Consider the following 18593-nt stretch of genomic DNA (forward strand, 5'->3'; position numbering starts at 1 on the left):
CGTCGGGTGAACGTGGTGGAACTGGAAGCCCCGCGCCACGCCGCCGATGACGGGATAGTCCCAGGGCGCGAAGTCGAAAGTCAGATGCGTCAGGCCCGCCACCAGATCCGTCCAGAGGTACGCCGCGACGACGACGGCGGCCTTCGTCCGCCGGGACAGCGGCGCGCCGCCCGGCCGCGGCGCCGCGAGGCCGAGGTCCTCGAGGAGGCCGCCGCCGCGGGCCCAGCGCGCGAGCAGCGAGACGATGAGCGCGAAGGCCGGGTACTTGAGGGACCGCTGCGAGTCGCCCGCGACGAGGTCCGACGCGTGCCGCATGTAGTAGAACTTCAGGAACTGCGCCTCGTGGGCCGCCGCGGCCCCCGGGGCGTCGCAGTCCCCGCTCGCCGGCGCGGGGCCCCACCCCTTGCGGATCGTCCGCCGCGGGCCCACGTCCGCGAGCTGTTTCTCCGTCAGGGTCTGCTGCTTCCACCCGGGGTGCGTCAGGTTCCAGCTCCGTTGCCACGCGGGCGCGGACCCGCAGCAGGGGTCGCCGAGCTCCTCGCCGTTCGTCAGGCCGTCCTTGTCGCTGTCGAGCGCGCAGAGCGCGGGCCACGTCGCCTCGCCCTGGAGCCGGAGTCGCCGGACGTCGCGGCCGAACGCGTTCCGCGTGAAGGTTTTTCCGGGGCCCTTGCCGAAGACGCCCCCAAAGGGCCGCGCCCAGAGGTGGTGCCGGTTCGGGATGAGGGCGTCGAGCTCCTCGACCGTCGGCAGCTCGAGCGCCTCGAGCCAGTCGGCCTCCGTCTGGCGCATGCGCCGCCCGTCCAGTTGCAACCAGCAGACGACGGAGACGACGAGCGCGACCATGGCGAGCACGGCGGCGACGTGGAGCGCGCGGAGCCAGTCGCGCTTTTCGGGCTGGCGCGCGAGCGGGAGCAGGGGGGCGGGGCCACCGTCGCCGTGGCCATGAGCGAGCGGGAGCAGGGGGGCGGGGCCACCGTCGCCGTGGCCATGCAGGCGCGCGGCCATCGGGCAGCCCGACCCAGCGCTTTTGCGCGCTGACGGTGCCGTGCAACCACTTGTGCACCCGTGTGTGAAAAAGCGAGGCGGTGCTGCGGACGTCGACAAGAGTTTCTCTCCGCAAGTGAACTCGATGTCCGCGATGGCCGCGACACAGCTGAAAGCCGGCGACACGGTCCCCGCCGGCGTCACGCTCGACCTCGGCTTCCCGCCGTCGAAGATCGACCTCGCCGAGCACGTCAAGGGCAAGAAGGTCATCCTCATGGGCCTCCCCGGCGCCTTCACGCCCACCTGATCCTCGGTGCAGATCCCCGGCTACCTCGCGGCGCAGGACGCGCTCAAGGCCCAGGGGATCGACGAGATCGTCGTCTACTGCGTCAACGACGGCGCGGTGATGACCGCGTGGCGCAAGGACCAGGGATGCGGCGAAGAGGCCGTCGGCGGCTCGCTGCTCAAGTTCTACGGCGACCCCACGGGCGCGTTCACGCGCGCCTGCGGCCTGGTCCTCGACCACCCGGGGCCGACGTACAAGGGCCTGATCATGCGCACGCGGCGCCACGCGGCCTACGTCGTCGACGGCGTCGTCCGGGCGCTCGAGGTCTCGGAGAAGCCCGACGACCCCGCGGGCGACGACTTCCCCGAGAGTTCGTGCGTCGAGAGCATGTTCAAGCACATCGCCCCCGGAGTCGCCCTCGACGTCAAGCTCCCCGAAGCCGACTGCTGAAGAGCCCGCGCGCCGCCGCTGCATGACGCGTCCGGCCGCCGAACCCGGCGCCGGACGCCGACGAAGCCGCGCGCCGGGACCCCGCAGTAAGAGTGTCGTGTGTCGACAAGGGTACCCTACCGCCGCCCTCGTAGGAAAGCACGGGCGTTATGTACAGGGGCGCGCGCTAGTCGAGGCGCTCGCCCGTGTCGTCGCCGCCGAGGCTCCAGAACGCGTTCGCGCCGTTGCGCTTGAGGCCGCGCATGGTGCCCCGGACGACGGCGGTGACGTCGGGGATCTCGAGGACCGCGGCGAGGAGGCCGTTGAGGTGGTCGACGTCGTCGACGTGGATCGTGTACTGGAACGCGGCCTGGCCGCGGGGCACGCGCGTCTCCGACATGACGTCGACGATGTTCACCGCGGAGACCGCGAGGGACACGTCTAAAAGCATGCGCGTGCGGTCCCGGCAGAAGACGACGATGGACGACTGGAAGCCGACGATCTCGCCGTCCGCGCCGCGGACCGCGCGGTCGCGCGCCAAGGCCCGCGACACGGCCGACGCGTCGTCGTCGTTCATCGCGAGCGCCGCGCCGTCGACCAAACGCGCCCCGGGCCGCTGGAGCTCGCGCCGGAGCGCGTCGCAGTCGCAGTCGCTGCGGTGCACGGTCCCCCGCGCGGCGTGGCGGTACGCGGCGCCGAAGACCGCGTCGCCGGGCACGGGCATGCACCGCGAGCAGAGCGTCCAGTTCGACGGCGCGACGGCCGTGTGCTCGACGACGATGGGCATCTCCGCGGCCCGGTCCACGGGCGGCGCGAAGGAGACGATGTCGCCGTTGCGGAGCTCGTACTCCGCGTCCTCCCGCTGGCCGTTGACGTAGGCCAACGCGCCGCGGCGGTCCGACTGCGACTCCTCGGAGACGACGTGGGCCACGGCGTCGGCGAGCGTCGCGCCCTTGGCGAGGTTGAGGATGCGGCCCCGGGGCGCGAAGACGAAGACGCGCGTGCCCAGCAGCTCGTTGCGCACGAGCTGCATGAAGACGCTCGAGCTGTCGACCTGCGCGTGCCACTCGCGGATGATCTGGAGCCAGGGCAGCGACGCGTCCGTGTCCTTGTAGGCCCAGTGCGCCGCCGCGCCGAGCTCCGCCACCCGGTGCATGTCGTCGGTGCGGATCTGGACCTCCAACGGCTGCGAGCCGACGAGCACCGTCGTGTGGAGCGACCGGTAGCCGTTGGGCTTGGGCGAGGAGATGTAGTCCTTGAGCGTCCGAGGCAGGGGCGTCCAGGTCGAGTGGACCTTGCCCAGCACGTGGTAGCAGAGCGACGTGTCCGCCTCGGCCTCGGGCCGCTCCGCTTTCAACACCACTCGCAACGCGACGAGGTCGTCGATGCGCTCGATGCCGCACTGCTGGCGCTGCATCTTCTTCCACGTGCTGTAGCACGACTTCGTGCGCCCCTCGATGGAGACCGTGCGCATGCGCCCCTTGATCATGACGTCGTCCATGAGCATCGTCTCGAGCTTGCCCCGGCACCTGTGTGGAAATCAAATCTTCAACCCGACTTCAATGTGCGCGTAATCGAACGGTCTGGACCAGACTCTTTCGCCGTGCTTCGAGAACTCGACGACAGCAATCGATTCGTCCAAAAATCAGCCGAATCGACTTCGATTTGACCGAGCTAGAGATTTCTGAAGTTTGGCCCCGACGTCCCAGCTCACTGGTTGATTTCCACACAGCCCGGCACTCCTCGAGCGCGGCCTCGACCGTCGTCCGCTTCCGCGCGATGGCCTCGTCCAAAGCCGCGTACTCCGCGGGGAACAAATGCTCGAAGGACGTCTCCTCGAGCTCCGTCTTGTACTGCCACATGCCGAGGCGGTGCGCGAGGGGCGCGAAGATCTCCAAAGTCTCGCGGGAGATCTTCGCGCGCTTCCGCGGGGGCATGAACCGCAACGTCCGCATGTTGTGGAGCCGGTCCGCGAGCTTGACGACGACGATGCGCCAGTCCTCGGCCATGGCGATGAACATGGACCGCATGTTCTCGACCTGCTCCTTCTCCGCGTCCGCGGCGGGCAGATCGCGCGCCATCTTCGGCAGCTTCGACACCTTGGTCTCGCCCTCGACGATGCGCCGCACGTCGACGCCGAACATGGCCTCGACCTCCCCAAAGGTCAGGTCCGTGTCCTCGACGGTGTCGTGGAGGAGGCCCGAGACGACGGTGTCGCGGTCCATGTGCGTCCGCGCGAGGATCTTCGCGACCTCGACGGGGTGGGTCACGAAGGGCTCGCCGGACCGCCGCTTCTGGCCCCGGTGGGCGAGGAACGCGACCTCGACGGCGTAGCGCACGGCCTTGCGGCCGCTCGGGCGGAGGTACTCGGATTCGCCCTCGAGCGCGTCCGCGTACGACGCCATCTCCGCGGTGTCGTCGATTCCGCAGGCCGCGAGCGTCGACGCGAGGGTCGCGCTGTGGGCCTCGATGTCCGCCGCGTAGAGGAACTCGGACCGCTCGACCGTGGCGCGGAGGCGCGTCGGCGGTCTCAGGTGGGCGTGCGGTCTCCGGTGGGAAAGCGGTTTCGGGGTCGCGCGCGGGCGCGGGACCCAGGCCTGCGCCAGGGCCGCGACGAGGGCGACGGTCCGGAGCATGGTGGCTATCGGCGGGGACGCGGCGCGGTCTAGCCGAGCCCTCGAAACGGCGCGGGTCGACGAGGCGTGCCCATGCTTGTGCCGATGACGGAGGATGTTTGACTGATCGAGGTCGGCTCCATCGGCGCGTGTGCAGTTCGAGCTCGGCTCTCGATCTTCCGGGCTGCCCTTGTGCTGCGACTCGGCGGCCAGAATCATGGGCCTCTTCGGACGGAAACCCGTGCACGTGGAACTCGAGGTGAGCTCGGACACGTTCGACGTCGTCTATCTCTGCGTCTGCGGCCTCGTCGCCGCCAAGGCGCTCGCCGCCGTCTTCCGGCGCGGGCGGCTCGCCGCGACGCTGCGCGCCCGCGTCGCGTCGCTCGTCGAGGCCGGCGCGTACGCCTTCGCCTACGCCGCCCTCGCGCTCTGCTTCGGCGGCTGCGTCGACGGCCTCTTCGGCGCCTACGACGGGGCCGCGCGGCTGCCGTCGGTGCTCCTCGAGGTCTGCCTCCAGGCCGCCGCGAACGCGGTCTTCGCGCAGCTCGCGCGCGACGTCGTCGGCGCGCTGGACCTGCCGGGCGCGGGCGAGCACCTCGCGGCGTCCGGCGGCGGCGTCATCTTCGCGTTCCTGCTCTTCAGCCGCCAGGCGAACTGGAAGCGCAAGGTCGCGCTCGCGGGGACGCTGCTGGACCGCCACATGCCGCGCGGCGTGCCGCCCCGCGCGGCCGCGGGCCTCGGCCTCTAGGACCCCCGGGCTTGTTGCATGCGCCCTAGAGGTCGCTCCTAGAGTGTGGTCCCACGTACGTTTACGGACAAATCCGGCACCACGGATCTCGGCGCCATCGACGTCGCTGTACGCGCCCCTTGGTTTCGGGGCGCTTCAGGGGCCGAGGCTTCGAGAACGCCCGGGTAGAAAAATCAACGCGACGGCTGAGGAGCGGTGGCAGGGGTGGCGCGCGCTGCACTATGCCGGCAACGCCTTCGTACTGCCGCACTTGAGGTAGCGAGGCGGCGCGGGAGAAGCTCGACGATGATGAAGGTGCTCCTCGCGACGGCGGCCATCGCGTCGGCCTACGCGCCGACGGGCTGGCGGCCGAGCCGCGTGTCGCGCGGCGCCCTCCGCCCGACGGCCCCGGTCCACGTGCGCATGCCCTGGCAGCACAAGGCCGAGGCCGGCGGCGGCGACAACGACGACATCACGAACTCGCCCGTCTTCCTCGCGAAGAAGCTCGAGGTGTTGGAGAAGGAGCTCGGTACCATCGACGACGACATCGCCGCCGTGGAGGCGCAGCGCGAGGACGCGTGGGCCGAGTGGGGCGGGCAGATCGAGGGCATGAAGAAGGAGTTCGACGCGGTGAAGAAGCGCACGCAGGACGCGCGGAAGATGGCCGAGACCGTGGAGCGCGTCGCCGTCCTCGACCAGCTGCTGGGCGTCACGGACAACTTCGACCGCGCGCTCGCCGTGCCGCGCGACGACGCGCCGGGCGTCGCCGCGATCGCGGATCGCTACGCGACGGACGTCGCCGCGGCGCTCGCGGGCGCCTTCGAGGAGCTCGGCGCCGTGAAGATCGACGAGGTCGGCGCGGCCTTCGACCCGGCGATCCACGAGGCCTGCATGACCGCGCCCGACGACGAGATCCCCGCGGACCACGTCCAGAAGGTGTTCCAGTACGGCATGAAGGTCGGCGACCGCCTCATCCGGCCCGCGACCGTCGTCGTCTCCGAGGGGCCCATGTGAGCGTCCCGTCTAAAGCAGCGTTCCGAAAAGCGGGCGTCGTCGGCGCGGACTGTTACATGACCGTGATGGCGCAGTTGGAGCCCTCGGCGACGGCGGCGCGCGCCGCGTGGACCTCGTCGAGCGCGGCCTGGCGCGCGCGCGTGTCCGCGGACCGCGCCTCGGGCCTCAGCTTCGTCGGGAAGTGGCGCGCGACGCCCGCGCGGGGCACGAAGCTCAGCACGCGGTCCGCGGACTGCCAGATGAGGCTGTAGCCGTGCGTCGACTGCACCGCGCCGCCGCCGACGCGGACGCCGAGCGCGGGCGCGTCCGGCGCCGGCGGCGCCTCGCCGGGCCCCGCGAAGACGAGGAGCCAGTGCTCCATGGTCGTCGCCGCCTCGACGATGGCGCCGAAAGGCGGGATCGTCGCGCGCCTCCGCAGGCCGCCGCGCGCGCCGTCGCTGCACCGGAGCTCGAGGGTTCGCGCGGACCCGTTGTGGACCTGGACCCTGCAGGCCTTGCGCTGCTCGCCCGACGGCGGCTCCAGGATCCGGAGCAGGTCGCGCGTCACGGCGGGCCAGGCCACATCCGGCGACGGCGGCCGCGGGGCCACGCGGCCCGCGACGCGGCCGTCGTCGCCGCCCGTGAGGAACGTGGCGTCCTCCTCCGGCGGCGCGGGCGCGGGCGCGCCCGCGCGGTCCCCGCGCCGCGCCTCGAACTCGATGACGATGGGCCCGCCCGCGGCGCGCGCCGGGAGGAAGAGGCTCTCGAACTCGTCCAGGTTCCGGCAGGGCGCGCCGTTCAGCGACGCCAGGACCATGCCGTCCTCGAGCGCCACGCAGGCCGTCGCCTGGGACCCGGCGTGGACCCGGTGCACGAGGATGCGGTCGCCACCGCTGTCGAACTCGAGCTCCATGCCCAGGGGCTCGTCCGCGCGGAACGCGTGGCGCGCGACGCGCGCGCTCGGCGCCGCGGCGGGCGGACGCGCCTCCGCGAAGGGGTCCGCGCCGCCGGCGGACGTCGCCGTCGTGTGGGACGCGTGGCTCGCCTCGTCGTCGTCGACGCGCTGGAGCCGCGCCATGGTCGACAGCGCGACCGTGACGTCGCCGCGCACGGGCTCGGCCGTCTTGTCCTCGACGGCGCCCGTCTCGAGCCTCACGGTCCGCGACGCGCCCCGGGGCAGGGGCACGATGCGGATGCGCCGCGTGTTGTCGTCGCGCGACAAGTAGAGCTCGCCGTCGTCCTCGACATCATTATAAACGCGCAGCGACGTCTCCTCGCGGGGCGCGGCGATGGCCTTGGCCTGCTTCTCCTCGGCCGCGGGCCGCTCGATGCGGTCCCGCCGCGCGTCGCCGCGCTCGCGGTCGCAGATGGGCCGCTCCTTCGTCGGGGCCAGGGCCGTGGAGATGGTCTTGGTCTGGGGCGGCACGGGCGCCGGCTTCGGCGGCTTGGGCTCGGCGACGAGCTCGGACCCATCGGGCTTGTAGTAGTCGCCGCTCGGCTCCTTGAGCGCCCGCGTCGTGTCCCAGTGGAGGTGGCTGAGCTGCTTGCTCCCGGACGCGTCGATGCGCTTGAACTCGGGCAGCACGTTGTCCATGGCGGCCGGGCGCCGGGCGGCGGCGCTGCCGTTGTCGAGCCGCGCGAGGTGCTGCCCGGCTGGAGAAAGTTTCACGGCATCGTCACCCCGGCCGAACGGGCGGCCTTCGCGCATGGGATTAGGCGCGTCGCGGGAGCGGCGGCGGCTCGAGGCGGAGCTCGCGGCCCGGGACGAGCAGCTCGCGGCCATGAAGGCGCGCCTCGACGCCCTCGACGCCGCGGCGAGGGCCGAGCTGGACAAGGACGTCTTCACGGAGACCGTGCTGCCCTTCACGTCCCAGGCATTGATGGGCAGCACGCTCGGCTACGCGTCGGGCTACACGCTCAAGCTCGTCGGCCGCGTCGCCGCCGTCGGCGTCGGCAGCGGCTTCATCATGCTCCAGGGCCTGAGCTACCTCGGCTACGTCGACGTCGACTGGCGCAAGGTCGAGCGCGACTACACGCGCAAGCTCGACCGCGACGGCGACGGCGAGGTCTCGTCGAGCGACCTCGCGGCCATCGGCCGCGACGTCGGCGACGTGCTCGCGTTCAACCTGCCGGCGGGCACCAGCGTCGAGCGACAGGAGTGTTTTTTCGCGTGAATTTCGCCTGAAGATGTGAAGAAATCCGACCCCGTCGCACTTGGTAGGCGGGCACGGGCTTTACCGGTGGTCTCCTCTACGGCCTCAACGTCACGGGCCTCACGCGCGCGGGCGGCCTCGCCGCCGTCGGCGGCCTCGGCGCGCGCGTGCTCCTCCCGCGCGTCGCGCTCGGCGGCGCGGCGGGCGCGGGCGCGACGACGATGCCCGCGGCGCTCGTGACGCTGAAGAAGCGCCTCGGCTTCGGGGACGACGACGACGCGGCGGCCCCGTGAGCGCGCGCTAGGTTAACCGGCCCGGCTCACGCGTCCTTCGGCATTTCGAAGCCCGGCGGCACGTCGTCGGACGGGTGCGACTGGATGACCTGGAACTCCTCGAGGTCCTCGGCGTCGCCCTTGAGCGCGCCGGACAGGTACTCGATCTTCCAGAGCGCCGCGGGCTTGCCGAAGGGGTCCTCGTAGTCCGACTCGTCCTTGCTCAGGTAGCCCGCGACGCGGCCGACGCTGAGGGTCGACACGTCGCCGATGACGGCGCGCGTGACCCACTGGCCCACGTAGGGGCCCTCCGTGCGCCACTCGGCCTCGCCGTCCGCGTGGTCCTCGGCCTCGGGCGCGGCGGAAGCCTCGGCGGCGGCGGGCGCGGCGGCGGCGGCGCCGTCGTCGCGCGCCGCGGGCACCTCGTAGTAGCTCTGGCGCGGGGGCGGCGGCCCCTTGCGCGCCGCCGGCGCCGCCGCGGCCGCCGCCGGCGCGGCCGCGGCCGCGAGCTCCTCGGCGGCGGCCGCGGCCCGGAGCTTCTCGCGCTCGGCCTCGGCGGCCTTCACCGCGGCGGCGGACTTGGGGACGAGGAGCGAGATGCGCTCGAGCTTCGCGTCGCCCGCGGCGCCGATGCGCCGGATACCCGCCTCGGCCTCGTCGTCGCCGTACTCGGACGCGCGGCAGTAGTAGTGGTACGCGGCGCGCCGGTCCGCGTCGACGCCGTCGCCGCCGCGCTCGAGCGCCTCGGCCGCGAGGAGCATGCAGACGAGGTGGCCCGCGTCCGCCGCGGCGCGCCAGGCCGCGACGGCGCCGGCGAAGTCGACGTCGAAGCCCAGGAGGCCGTCGCGGCGGCAGAGGCCGAGCACGTAGCGGCTCCGGCCGTCGCCGTCCGTCGCGGACTCGACCAGCGCCGCGCGGCCCTTGGCGAGGTCGACCTTGAGCTTCGTGACGCCGTTGACCTTCTCCGAGTTCTCCGGCGTGTACTTTTCGACGGGCGGAATCAGGCCGAGGCGCACGAGCGCCTCGACGTTGCCGTGGTGCGCGGCCTTGAGCCAGAGCTCCGTGTTCTCCTGGAGCCCGCGGACGTACTCGGCGTCGTTGCGGATGCGGAGCACGACCGGTGCGAGCTTCGCGAGGTCCCTTTCCTCGTCCTCGGAGAGGCGCGGCCGGTCCGGGGGCCGGTAGCGCACGTTCGGGTCCGGCTCGCCGTCTTCGTCCTCCTCCTCGTCCTCGTCCATCGGCGCGGCCTCGGGCGCGGGCGCGTCCTCGTCCATGGGCGCCGCCGGCGCCGCCTCCGCCGGCGCGGGCTCCGCCGCGGGCGCGGGCTCCTCCGCCGGTGCCTCCTCTTCCATGGGCGCGGGCTCCTCCGCCGGTTCCTCCTCCTCCTCCTCCTCGTCGTCGTCGTCGTCGTCGTCGTCGACCGCGTCCTCCGCGTACGACTTCGTCGCGAGCGACCGTCGGGATCGCGTCGATATCGCCGGCTCGGGCTCGGGCGCGTCGCGCGCCACGCGGTCGTGGAGCGCCCGCCGCGCGGCGGGCTTGAGCGCCTCGTAGGCGTCCGCCGGCGCGCCGAGCCGCGCGGCGACGGCCGCCGTGAGCGCGCGCAGGGTCAGCGTACCGTCGTCGTAGGCCTGGGCGACCTCGCGGTCCTCGGCGTCGCCGTCGAGCAGCTCCGCCGCCGTCTTCGCGACGGTGGCGTCGTCGGGGACTCCCGGGGCGCCGGGCGCCGGGGGCGACTCGACGCTCATCATCATCTCGTCCGGCGGGCCCTCGACCTCCTCCATTTTGCCTTTGAACGCGATCTGGCGACTCCTTCTCAGCGCCAGACGGCCCGACACGACGCCTGACACGCCTCCCGACCGCTCGAGGCGTCGACCGACGCCTCCAACCCCTCAAAGGCGCCGATCGTAGGCCTCAGCCAGTGACGCAGGCCTGCCGGGACTAGATATGGGCGCGCCACTAATCTCGCCACTCGTGAAGAAAACCACCGCGAGTCGGACCGTCACGCGCTTACGCCGCTATGGATCCGCGCGAGCCCCTCCCGGTAGGTGGGCGCGACGAGGTCGTAGATCGCCCGGAGCTTGGCGTTGCGGCACCGCTTGGCGCCCGCGGAGCGCGCCGCGCGCAGGGCGACCGTGGGCTCGCGCGCCCTGAGCTCGCCTGCGCCCGTGAGCTCGCGCGCGAAGGCGACGACGTCCGCGCGCGGCGCCGGGTCGTCGTCGACGACGTTGACGACGTCGCCGCGCGCGCCGGCCGCCGCGAGGGCGACGAGGGCGCCGCAGACGTCGTCGACGAGCACGCGGTTCACGGGCTTGCCCGGCGCGCCCCGCCGCGTCGGCGCCGCGCGGCTCGCGTCGAGCAGCGACCGGCCCGGCCCGTAGATGCCGCCGAGGCGCAGGACGACGCCCCCGCGGGCGACGTAGGCGGCCTCGGCGCGAACCCGCGCGGCCTCGCGCGCGCCGGCGCCGCGAAGCTCCGCGGCCTCGTCGATCCAGGCGCCGCCGTGGTCGCCGTAGACGCCTGGGCAGCACAATAGTGATTCAACGTCGCTTCAACGTGAGTGTTCCGCGCGCGCGCGTTACGGAAAAAACATCCACGCTTCGATATCGTTCCGAGAGATGATCGCTCGTCCAAAAATCAGCCGAAACGAGTGGAAAATGGCCGAGATCGGAGCCTTTGAAGTTGGGAATTTCGCTCTCTTGTCCTGCCCTGGTAGACGCCCGTGGTAGACAGGTACGCGGCCCAGCACCCGTCGGGGAGCCCGTGGAGCGCGAGGAGCGGGTCCGCGTCGCCGTCGGCGATGGGCGGCATCGTCGACACCACGTGCGTCGCCGCGCCGAGCGCCGCCTCGCCGGCGCCGTCGAGGCCGCGGTAGGCGTCGTCGAGGTCGAAGACGCGCGCGTCGAGCCAGGGGTGGTCGCGCCGCAGCGCCGCGGCGCGCTCCTCGGACCGCGCGGACCCGGCGATCGCGCAGGCCGGGTAGGCCGCCCGGAAGGCCCGGGCGGCGCGCAGGCCGCAGTAGCCCAGGCCGGCGACGAAGAGCCGCTGCGGCGGCGCCGTCGGCGGCGCCGTGCGGAGCGACGCCGCGACGATCGGGAGCAGCGCGTACCGGCGCATCGCTACGGTGCGGCGTCGCACCGGAGCGCTTGCCGCAAGCAGAAGGCTCTCTTCCAGATGAGGCGTTTTTTGCCGCAAGCAAAGCACTCTCTCAAAAGTCGATGATGCACAAAAGATGCACCGGCGTTGCACCTTCTCGTGTTCTCAGCCGCGAACGATGGGATGCCCCCCTTGCGACGGTCGGGCTCGTAAGTAGCCTGCTCCGAACGACGACGATGGGCTGCTCGCTCCCCGTGTGGGCCGTCGCACTCTTCGGCGACGCGCCCGCGCTCCTTTTCGGGGATCTCCCACCATGGTGGGTCGTCGCCCTCGCCAGCGTTGTGGCGACGTGGTGGCTCGCGCGGCGCCCGGCGGCGACGTGGTGGCTCGCGCGGCGCCCGGCGGCACACACCCCAAAGACGACGACTCCGGGTCCGGCCGACGGGCAGTGGTGCGCGCTGGGCACCGCGCCGCCCGCCGCCATCGAGCGGCTCTTCCAGGCGGCCGAGAACCGCTTCAAGGTGCGGCTCCGCTCGGACACACAAACACGAAACTCCCCGGACACGATCCTGGACCGCTGCCGCGCGCTGAACGCGGCGCTCGACGTCGACGCCTACGACCCCTGCGCGTCGCCCGCGCGCGTCCGCGGCGCGTCGCGCGCGCGGCCCTTCTCGTCCGCGGCGGCGGCGATCCTCGAGGCGACGCGCGCGGACCTCCTCGCGGGCTGCGACGTGACCTTTGAGAACGAGGCGGCCGCGGACGCGGGCGGCGTGCTCCGCGACTTCTGCTCGGCGGCGGCCGCGGAGCTCGCGGGCCCCGCGGGGCTGCTGCGGCCCCTCCGCGACGGCACGCTCGTGCTGGCGCCGCCGGCGCCGCCGGGCGCGCCGGAGTCGTGGCTCGACGACCTCGAGGGCGCCGCCGCCGCGGCCCTCGGCGACGCGCCGCCGCTCGACGCGCTCCTCGGGGCCTACGGCGCGCTCGAGGGCGGCGACGCGCGCGACGTCGGCCTCCAGAAGCGCCTCGAGTTCGGCGCCGCGGGGCCCGAGCGCCTCGCGCGCGTCATGGCCTTCGGGCGCCTCGTCGGCGCCGTCGTCGCCTGGAGCGCGCGGTCGCTCGCGTCCACGATGGGCGAACACGGCGGCGCCTCGCCGACGCTCGGCGTGCCCCTCGCGCGGTCCGTCGCCAAGCTTGTCACGGGCGAGGACGTCGACGCGTCGGACGCGCGCGCGCTCGACGCCCAGTTCTACGAGACGCGCGTCGCGTGCGTGCTCCGGCCCGGCGGCGTCGACGCGCTCCGGGACGCGCTCGGCGTCGACGGGCCGCTGAGGTTCGTCTGGTACGACCTGCGGACGGGCGCGGCGCGCGAGCCGCTCCACGAGGGCGGCGAGGACGAGGTCGTGACGGCCGCGAACGCGGACCGCTACCTGCGCGAGACCGCGGAGCGCGTGCTCCTCGGCGCGGTGCGGCGCGAGGCCGAGGCCTTCGTCCTCGGCGTCGACTCGGTGCTCGGCGACCGCCGCCGGCTCCTCGCCGCCGACGACGCGCTGCTGCTGTTGGCGGGATTGGACGAAGTCGACGTCGGACGGCGCCGCGGCCGAGGCGCTCGCGGCGGCGTTCTTCGAGCTCGTCGAATCGTACGACGGCGAGGCTCGCGCGCGGCTCCTCCTCTTCGCGACGGGCTACGCGCGGCTCCCGCCGGGCGGCTTCGCGCGCCTCGCGCCGAGGCTGACCGTGACCGTCGACGTGCGCGGCGACCCGGCGCGCCTCCCGACGGCCCACACGTGCTTCAACGCGCTCACGCTGCCGCCCTACGCGTCCCGCGCCGACCTCGCCGCGAAGCTCGGCGTCGCCCTCGCCCACGGCGCCCACTTCGGCCTGCGCTAGGTGGCCGGGGGGGCGGCAGCCGGGTAGAGCAGCCGGGCTAAGGCGCATTGCGCGCGACGGCGCCCGTCGTCGGTGACTGAGAGCCTCTGTTGCCTCGTCAGCTTCGCAGGGCACTGCGGCGACGCCTCGCGTCCTCGCATGCGGCGTGTGAGGCGCCGCAAGCGGCGTGGTCGGTGAAGCCTTCAACAACCTCGGCAGAGCTCGAAGCGGCGTTCGCCGTCGCGCGTCTCCGCAGCCGAATCGCAGTCGCGATGGAGGACCTCGAGAGCCTGAGCGGCTTCAAGCGGACCAAGGGCGGGTCGAACCAGACGGAGCCGGCGCTCATCGTGAAGCGGAACACGTGCTGCCGCTGGCTCTCCGTCGTGGGCCTCCTGCTGACCATCGCGGGCTTCGCCGTCTACAACAGCGACGCGGCGCTCAAGGCCATCGCGCCCGTGCTCGCGGAGCGGCGCGCCATGTTCCGGCTGAGCCAGCACAACATGCACAGCCGCTTCACGGCGCTGGGCCAGGAGCTCGAGCAGCACCTCGAGGCCGACATGCGCGAGCGGGAGATCGCGTTGAAACTCCGCGCGCGGCTGCGGCTGCTCGAGCGGACGCACCGGCAGAACGTGACGCGCGCGCTCGACGCCGCGGCCATCGGCACGGAGGCGTTCACCTTCGAGAGCCGCGACGCCGTGAAGCCCTACGTGGAGAGCGCCGTCGACGCGCTGTTCGAGGAGATGCGGCTCATCCTCGAGGACCGGATCCTCCAGCCCATGCTCGCGTCCGGGTCCGCGGCGACGGACCGCCGCGACCACCTCCACGACGAGCTGCTGGAGGAGCTGCGGCGCGACAAGGTCGAGCGCGACGCCTTCCTCCGGAAGAAGCACCAGCTGCCGGGGGATTTGGACGGCGACGGCTTCGTCGAGGACACGGATTTGGACGGCTACGCGAACCAGCGCTGGATCGACGAGGCCTACGACGAGGAGGCGGCGGCGAAGCGCGACGAGGAGTGGCGGAAGGAGGTCGTCGAGCACTTCGTGGAGCAGTTCACGCGCCACTTCAACGACACGGCGACCGTCGAGGACGGCTTGGAGCCGCGCGCGAAGCTCACGGAGGACGACGCGCTCTACGGCGAGCTCGTGGCCATCGGCGACAACCTCGGGTTCCCCGGCGCGTGGCACGACGTGAGCTCCAACGAGACGGTGCCGCAGCTGAGCTGGCGCGACGCGGAAGCCGAGCTGAAGCGGCTGGAGCCGGAATTGAAGAAGTTCCGCTGCCACACCTTCGAGCCGTCGGCGCCGCCGGAGGACGACGAGTACGACTACATGCAGATCCACAACGTCGAGCACTACGTCTCCGAGATGCGGTGGCACGCGCGGCTCAACAGCCACAAGCAGGACGTCCTCGAGTACCTCGACCGCCACGGCCACGGCGGCATGGAGACCATGGACCTCGTCGAGCGCCTCGAGACCCTCGAGGGCGAGAAGGTCTTCCCTTCCTTCTGGCTCTTCCACAGCCCGGGCGCCTGGGACGACTACCGCTACGGCGACTGGTGAGCGGCCCCCGCGAGCGCCGGATCGCCCGCGCGCGGCCGGGCCGCGTAGTAAGCCGCGGAACCGCGGTCGTCCCCGCGGCGGTCGAGCCCAGCACACTGGAAGGTCGATACGGGGCCTACGCCGGCGGCCCCCGGTCGTCGTCGTCGGACGCCGGGAGGAGGGGCGTGCCCCCCGCGCAGCCCGGCCAGTCGTCGAGCGTGTCGTAGACGTAGTCGAGGTCGCCGTCGAGGGGCGACGAGCGGTCGTAGAAGTCGCGGTTCGACACGAGGCCGACCTGGCCCGGGAAGAGGCCTTCGAAGGGCAACAGATCGTCCTCGCGGTGGCCCGGGCACGTCGCGGCGGCGCACGCCGGCGACCCCGTCGACCAGTCGCAGACGACGCCCGTGTCCGACGCGACGTTCTTCCGGTGCTTGTAGCGCCAGGCCTCGTCGAGGTCGATGGCGCCCAGGGCGTCGAGCACGCGCGCGTACTGTAAAAAACGCTCCGCGAGGCCGTGGAGCGGCCAGAAGAGCGGGTCCTGGGGCGCCGCGGACGTGAAGAGCTCGCCGGGAAAGCCGACGGCGCAGACGAGGTCCAGGATGTCCGACGCGGAGAGGCCGTGGGCGCCGAAGAAGGCGCCGTCGTCCGTCGCCGCGCCCGCCTCGAGCGCCGCGTCCGCGAACGCGTCGCTGAAGGGCAGCGCGTGCGCGCGGAACTTCATCGCGTCCAGGACCTCGAGGGCCTTCGCGTCGTCGCCCGCCGCGGCCGCGGCGTCGGGGCAGCTGCATCTGCACGCCTCCGGGGGCGCGTCCGCGGCGCACGCGCGCGGGCACGTCACGAAGCCCGCGCGCCAGGCGAACTTGGAAAAGAGGAGCACCTGGGACGGCGAGAAGGGCGCGTAGTCCGCCAAGTACGACGCCCACTTGGCCTCGTCGAAGCCCCAGTGGCCGCCGACCATGATGTGGACGGGGCCGTGGAGGCCGCCGTTGAGGCCCGACGCGATGGACCCCAGGGACACGGCCGGGTCGTTGAGGAAGGGCACGAAGTCCGCGCAGGACGGCAGCGCGAAGCCGCCGCCGTCGTTGCCCAGCACGTAGCGGTACCGCGCGAGGAACGGGACCGCGTTCGTGTTCCAGGGGCTCCGCAGGAGACCGTGGGCGTTCGTGACGTTGCTGTAGGACGCCGCGTTCGACCGGACGGGCGTGTAGGCCCAGGCCCCGGCGTCGAGGACGTGGTCGTCGCGGCCGGGCGACGCCGCGCCGAACCAGTCGGCGCCGAAGATCGCGCTCGCGGCCCACGCGGCGCCCGCGGACCCGTAGGCCGCCGCGTCGGCGCTGTAGTCCCAGTAGTGGGCCGCCGTGGTTCCGTCGACGCTCCGGAGCGCCTTCTCGAGCTGCCAGGTGATGCCCACGTGGTGGTTCAAGATGCCGAGGTCGTCGTGCCAGTGGTCGCACGACCGGTCCGCGGCGCCGTAGAGGTGCTCCCGCACGAACCAGTCCGCGCTCCGGAAGTCGTCCCCGTAGAGCCGCCGGCCCAAAGCGTCGTCCGTGGCGTAGAGCGCGCGCAGCGCGCCGAAGTAGGCCGCGCGCTCGTCGCCGCTGAGGCTCCGCAATTCCCGTCGCACGACCTTGGCGACGACGTCGACCGCCTCCCAGGCGCCGCCGTCGGCCTTGGCGCGCACGGTGTGGGGACCGGGGTCGCGGATCCAGATCTCCGCCGTCGGGCCCGCGCTGTCGTGGACGCCCTCGAGCCGCCAGAGCCTGTGTGGAAATCAACCACTGGTTTGGGGGGCCCCCACCAAACTTCAGAACGCTCTATCTCGGTCAAATCGACGTCGATTCGGCTGATTTTTGGACGAATCGATTGCTCCCGTCGAGTTCTCGAAGCACAGCGAAAGAGTCTGGTCCGAACCGTTCGATTACGCTCACATTGAAGTCGGGTTGAAGATTTGGAATCCACACAGGCCAGAGCCGCGTCGCGCCGTCGTCGTGCGAGAACGTCGACGGCCGCGCGACGTCGACGAAGAACGCGGCGCGCGGCGCGGGCGACCCGATGGGGCGCCCGCTCGCGGCCTCGAGGGCGTTGGCGACGCGGAAGGCGTTGACGACCCGGGGGGGGGCGTCCTCGGCCATGCCGGTTTCGTGGAGCCTGGGGGCGTCGTCGTGCGCGCGATCCATCGCCGCGGCGCCGACGAAGGCGCCGAGCCAGATCGCGACGACGGTGGCGAAGCCCGTGGCGAGGCGGCGGCGGGTCCGTTGGTCTTGATACGCCGTCTTCTCCTCGGTCGAGGCGAAGGGGTCCATGATGAAGCTCGACTTGGCCGACGCACCTGCAAAAAGTCTTGCGGCTTTTTTTGAGCGAGCGACCTCAGCCCCCCGGGGGTCGAGCCGGGCTGATCTTCGATCACAGACGGCCTCAACGGACCAAGGGGCTGAGCGAACCTCGGCTCGACATCGAGATCGCAGCCGCCGCGCGACCCGTCACGGCCAGGGCAAGGAGGCTCCGAGGGACTTGCTTGGGGGATGCCATGCCCCGCCCGCTTCGAACGGGGCGGGGGAAGGGGCTTGGAGGTGGCCTACTTGTAGTACGTGCAGCCGCGCCATTTATGAACATGTCCCTTCGGGGGGCTCCGGCGCGGCGGCGGCGGCGGCGCGTGGCTTTCGCGCCGCGGCGGGCCGCGGGGAGAAGCGCGCCTTGTCGGCGCTTCTCTTTGTGGCGAGGTACGAGGGGCGCGCCGCCTAGTTCGCCTTCTCGCGGTGCTCGCAGAGCCACATCTTCTGGCCGTGCGCGTCGAACTTCTCGGCGCCCGCGAATTTCTTCACGCGGCACTTCGAGGCCTTCTTGCACTTGCCGTGCGAGATCTTGTAGGCGCAGGCCTTCTTGAACCGGCACGCGCCCTTCTTGTAGACGCAATTCCGCTTTTTGCGGCACCGCGATTCCTTGGTGAGGACCTCGCAGTCCGCGAGGCACTCGTGCGAGCCGCCGATCCACACGCACTTGCGCTTGCGGTTGCACCGCTTCTTCTTCGTGTGCTTGGAGCAGCCTCGCTCCGCGACCTCCGTGAAGGAACCGTCGCCTTCTCCGAATTCGCCGGCGTCTAGCGAGAGATTCGTCGGGGCGGTCGTGGGACTCGCGGAGGGCTTGGCCGTGGGCGCGTCGGAGGGCTTGGCCGTGGGCGCGTCGGAGGGCTTGGCCGTGGGACTCGCGGAGGGCTTGGCCGTGGGCGCGTCGGAGGGCTTGGCCGTGGGCGCGTCGGCGGAGGCGTACGCAAGAAATTGCCATAGAAATCGTCGCCGAGCCCTCTCATCGTCGCCGAGCCCTCTTCGCCGTGGTGCACCCGTACCGGCTCCGAGGGACTTATGCTTGGGGGGTGCCGTGCCCCGCCCGCGTCGAACGGGGCGGGGGATTGAGCTTGGGGATGGCCTACTTGTAGTAGGTGCAGCCGCGCTCCTGGCGGACGACGGCGCTGAGCTTCTTCTTGGCCGGGCCGCGCTTGGCCGCGGGCGCGGCGCGCTTGGCCTTGCCGCGGGGCGCGGCCGGCGCCTTGCCGACGTCGCGCACGGTCAGCATCTCCGTCGCCGGGGCCGAGCCGCGCATGACGACGGCGCCCGCGTCGAGGACCGCGTCCTGCTGCTCG

General features: G+C 72.3%; 2 protein-coding genes across 2 annotated transcripts; one reads left to right on the forward strand and one right to left on the reverse strand.

The window, feature by feature from the left end:
• Positions 1-2490: 2490 nt before the first annotated feature.
• On the reverse strand, positions 2491-4104 carry AURANDRAFT_52662 (hypothetical protein; the record flags this gene model as incomplete). Its single annotated transcript, XM_009036382.1, has 2 exons — positions 2491-3228; positions 3440-4104. Coding segments are annotated over 2 exons (1401 nt in total), but the record flags the coding sequence as incomplete, so codon positions are not given.
• A 9065-nt stretch (positions 4105-13169) lies between these two features.
• AURANDRAFT_22652 (hypothetical protein) lies at positions 13170-13439 on the forward strand (the record flags this gene model as incomplete). The annotated part of the gene is made up of 1 exon (XM_009036043.1): positions 13170-13439. A coding segment is annotated over one exon (270 nt), but the record flags the coding sequence as incomplete, so codon positions are not given.
• Positions 13440-18593: the final 5154 nt, after the last annotated feature.

This window comes from Aureococcus anophagefferens (genome assembly GCF_000186865.1).
Source record: "Aureococcus anophagefferens unplaced genomic scaffold AURANscaffold_4, whole genome shotgun sequence".
Lineage (NCBI taxonomy): Eukaryota > Pelagophyceae > Pelagomonadales > Pelagomonadaceae > Aureococcus > Aureococcus anophagefferens.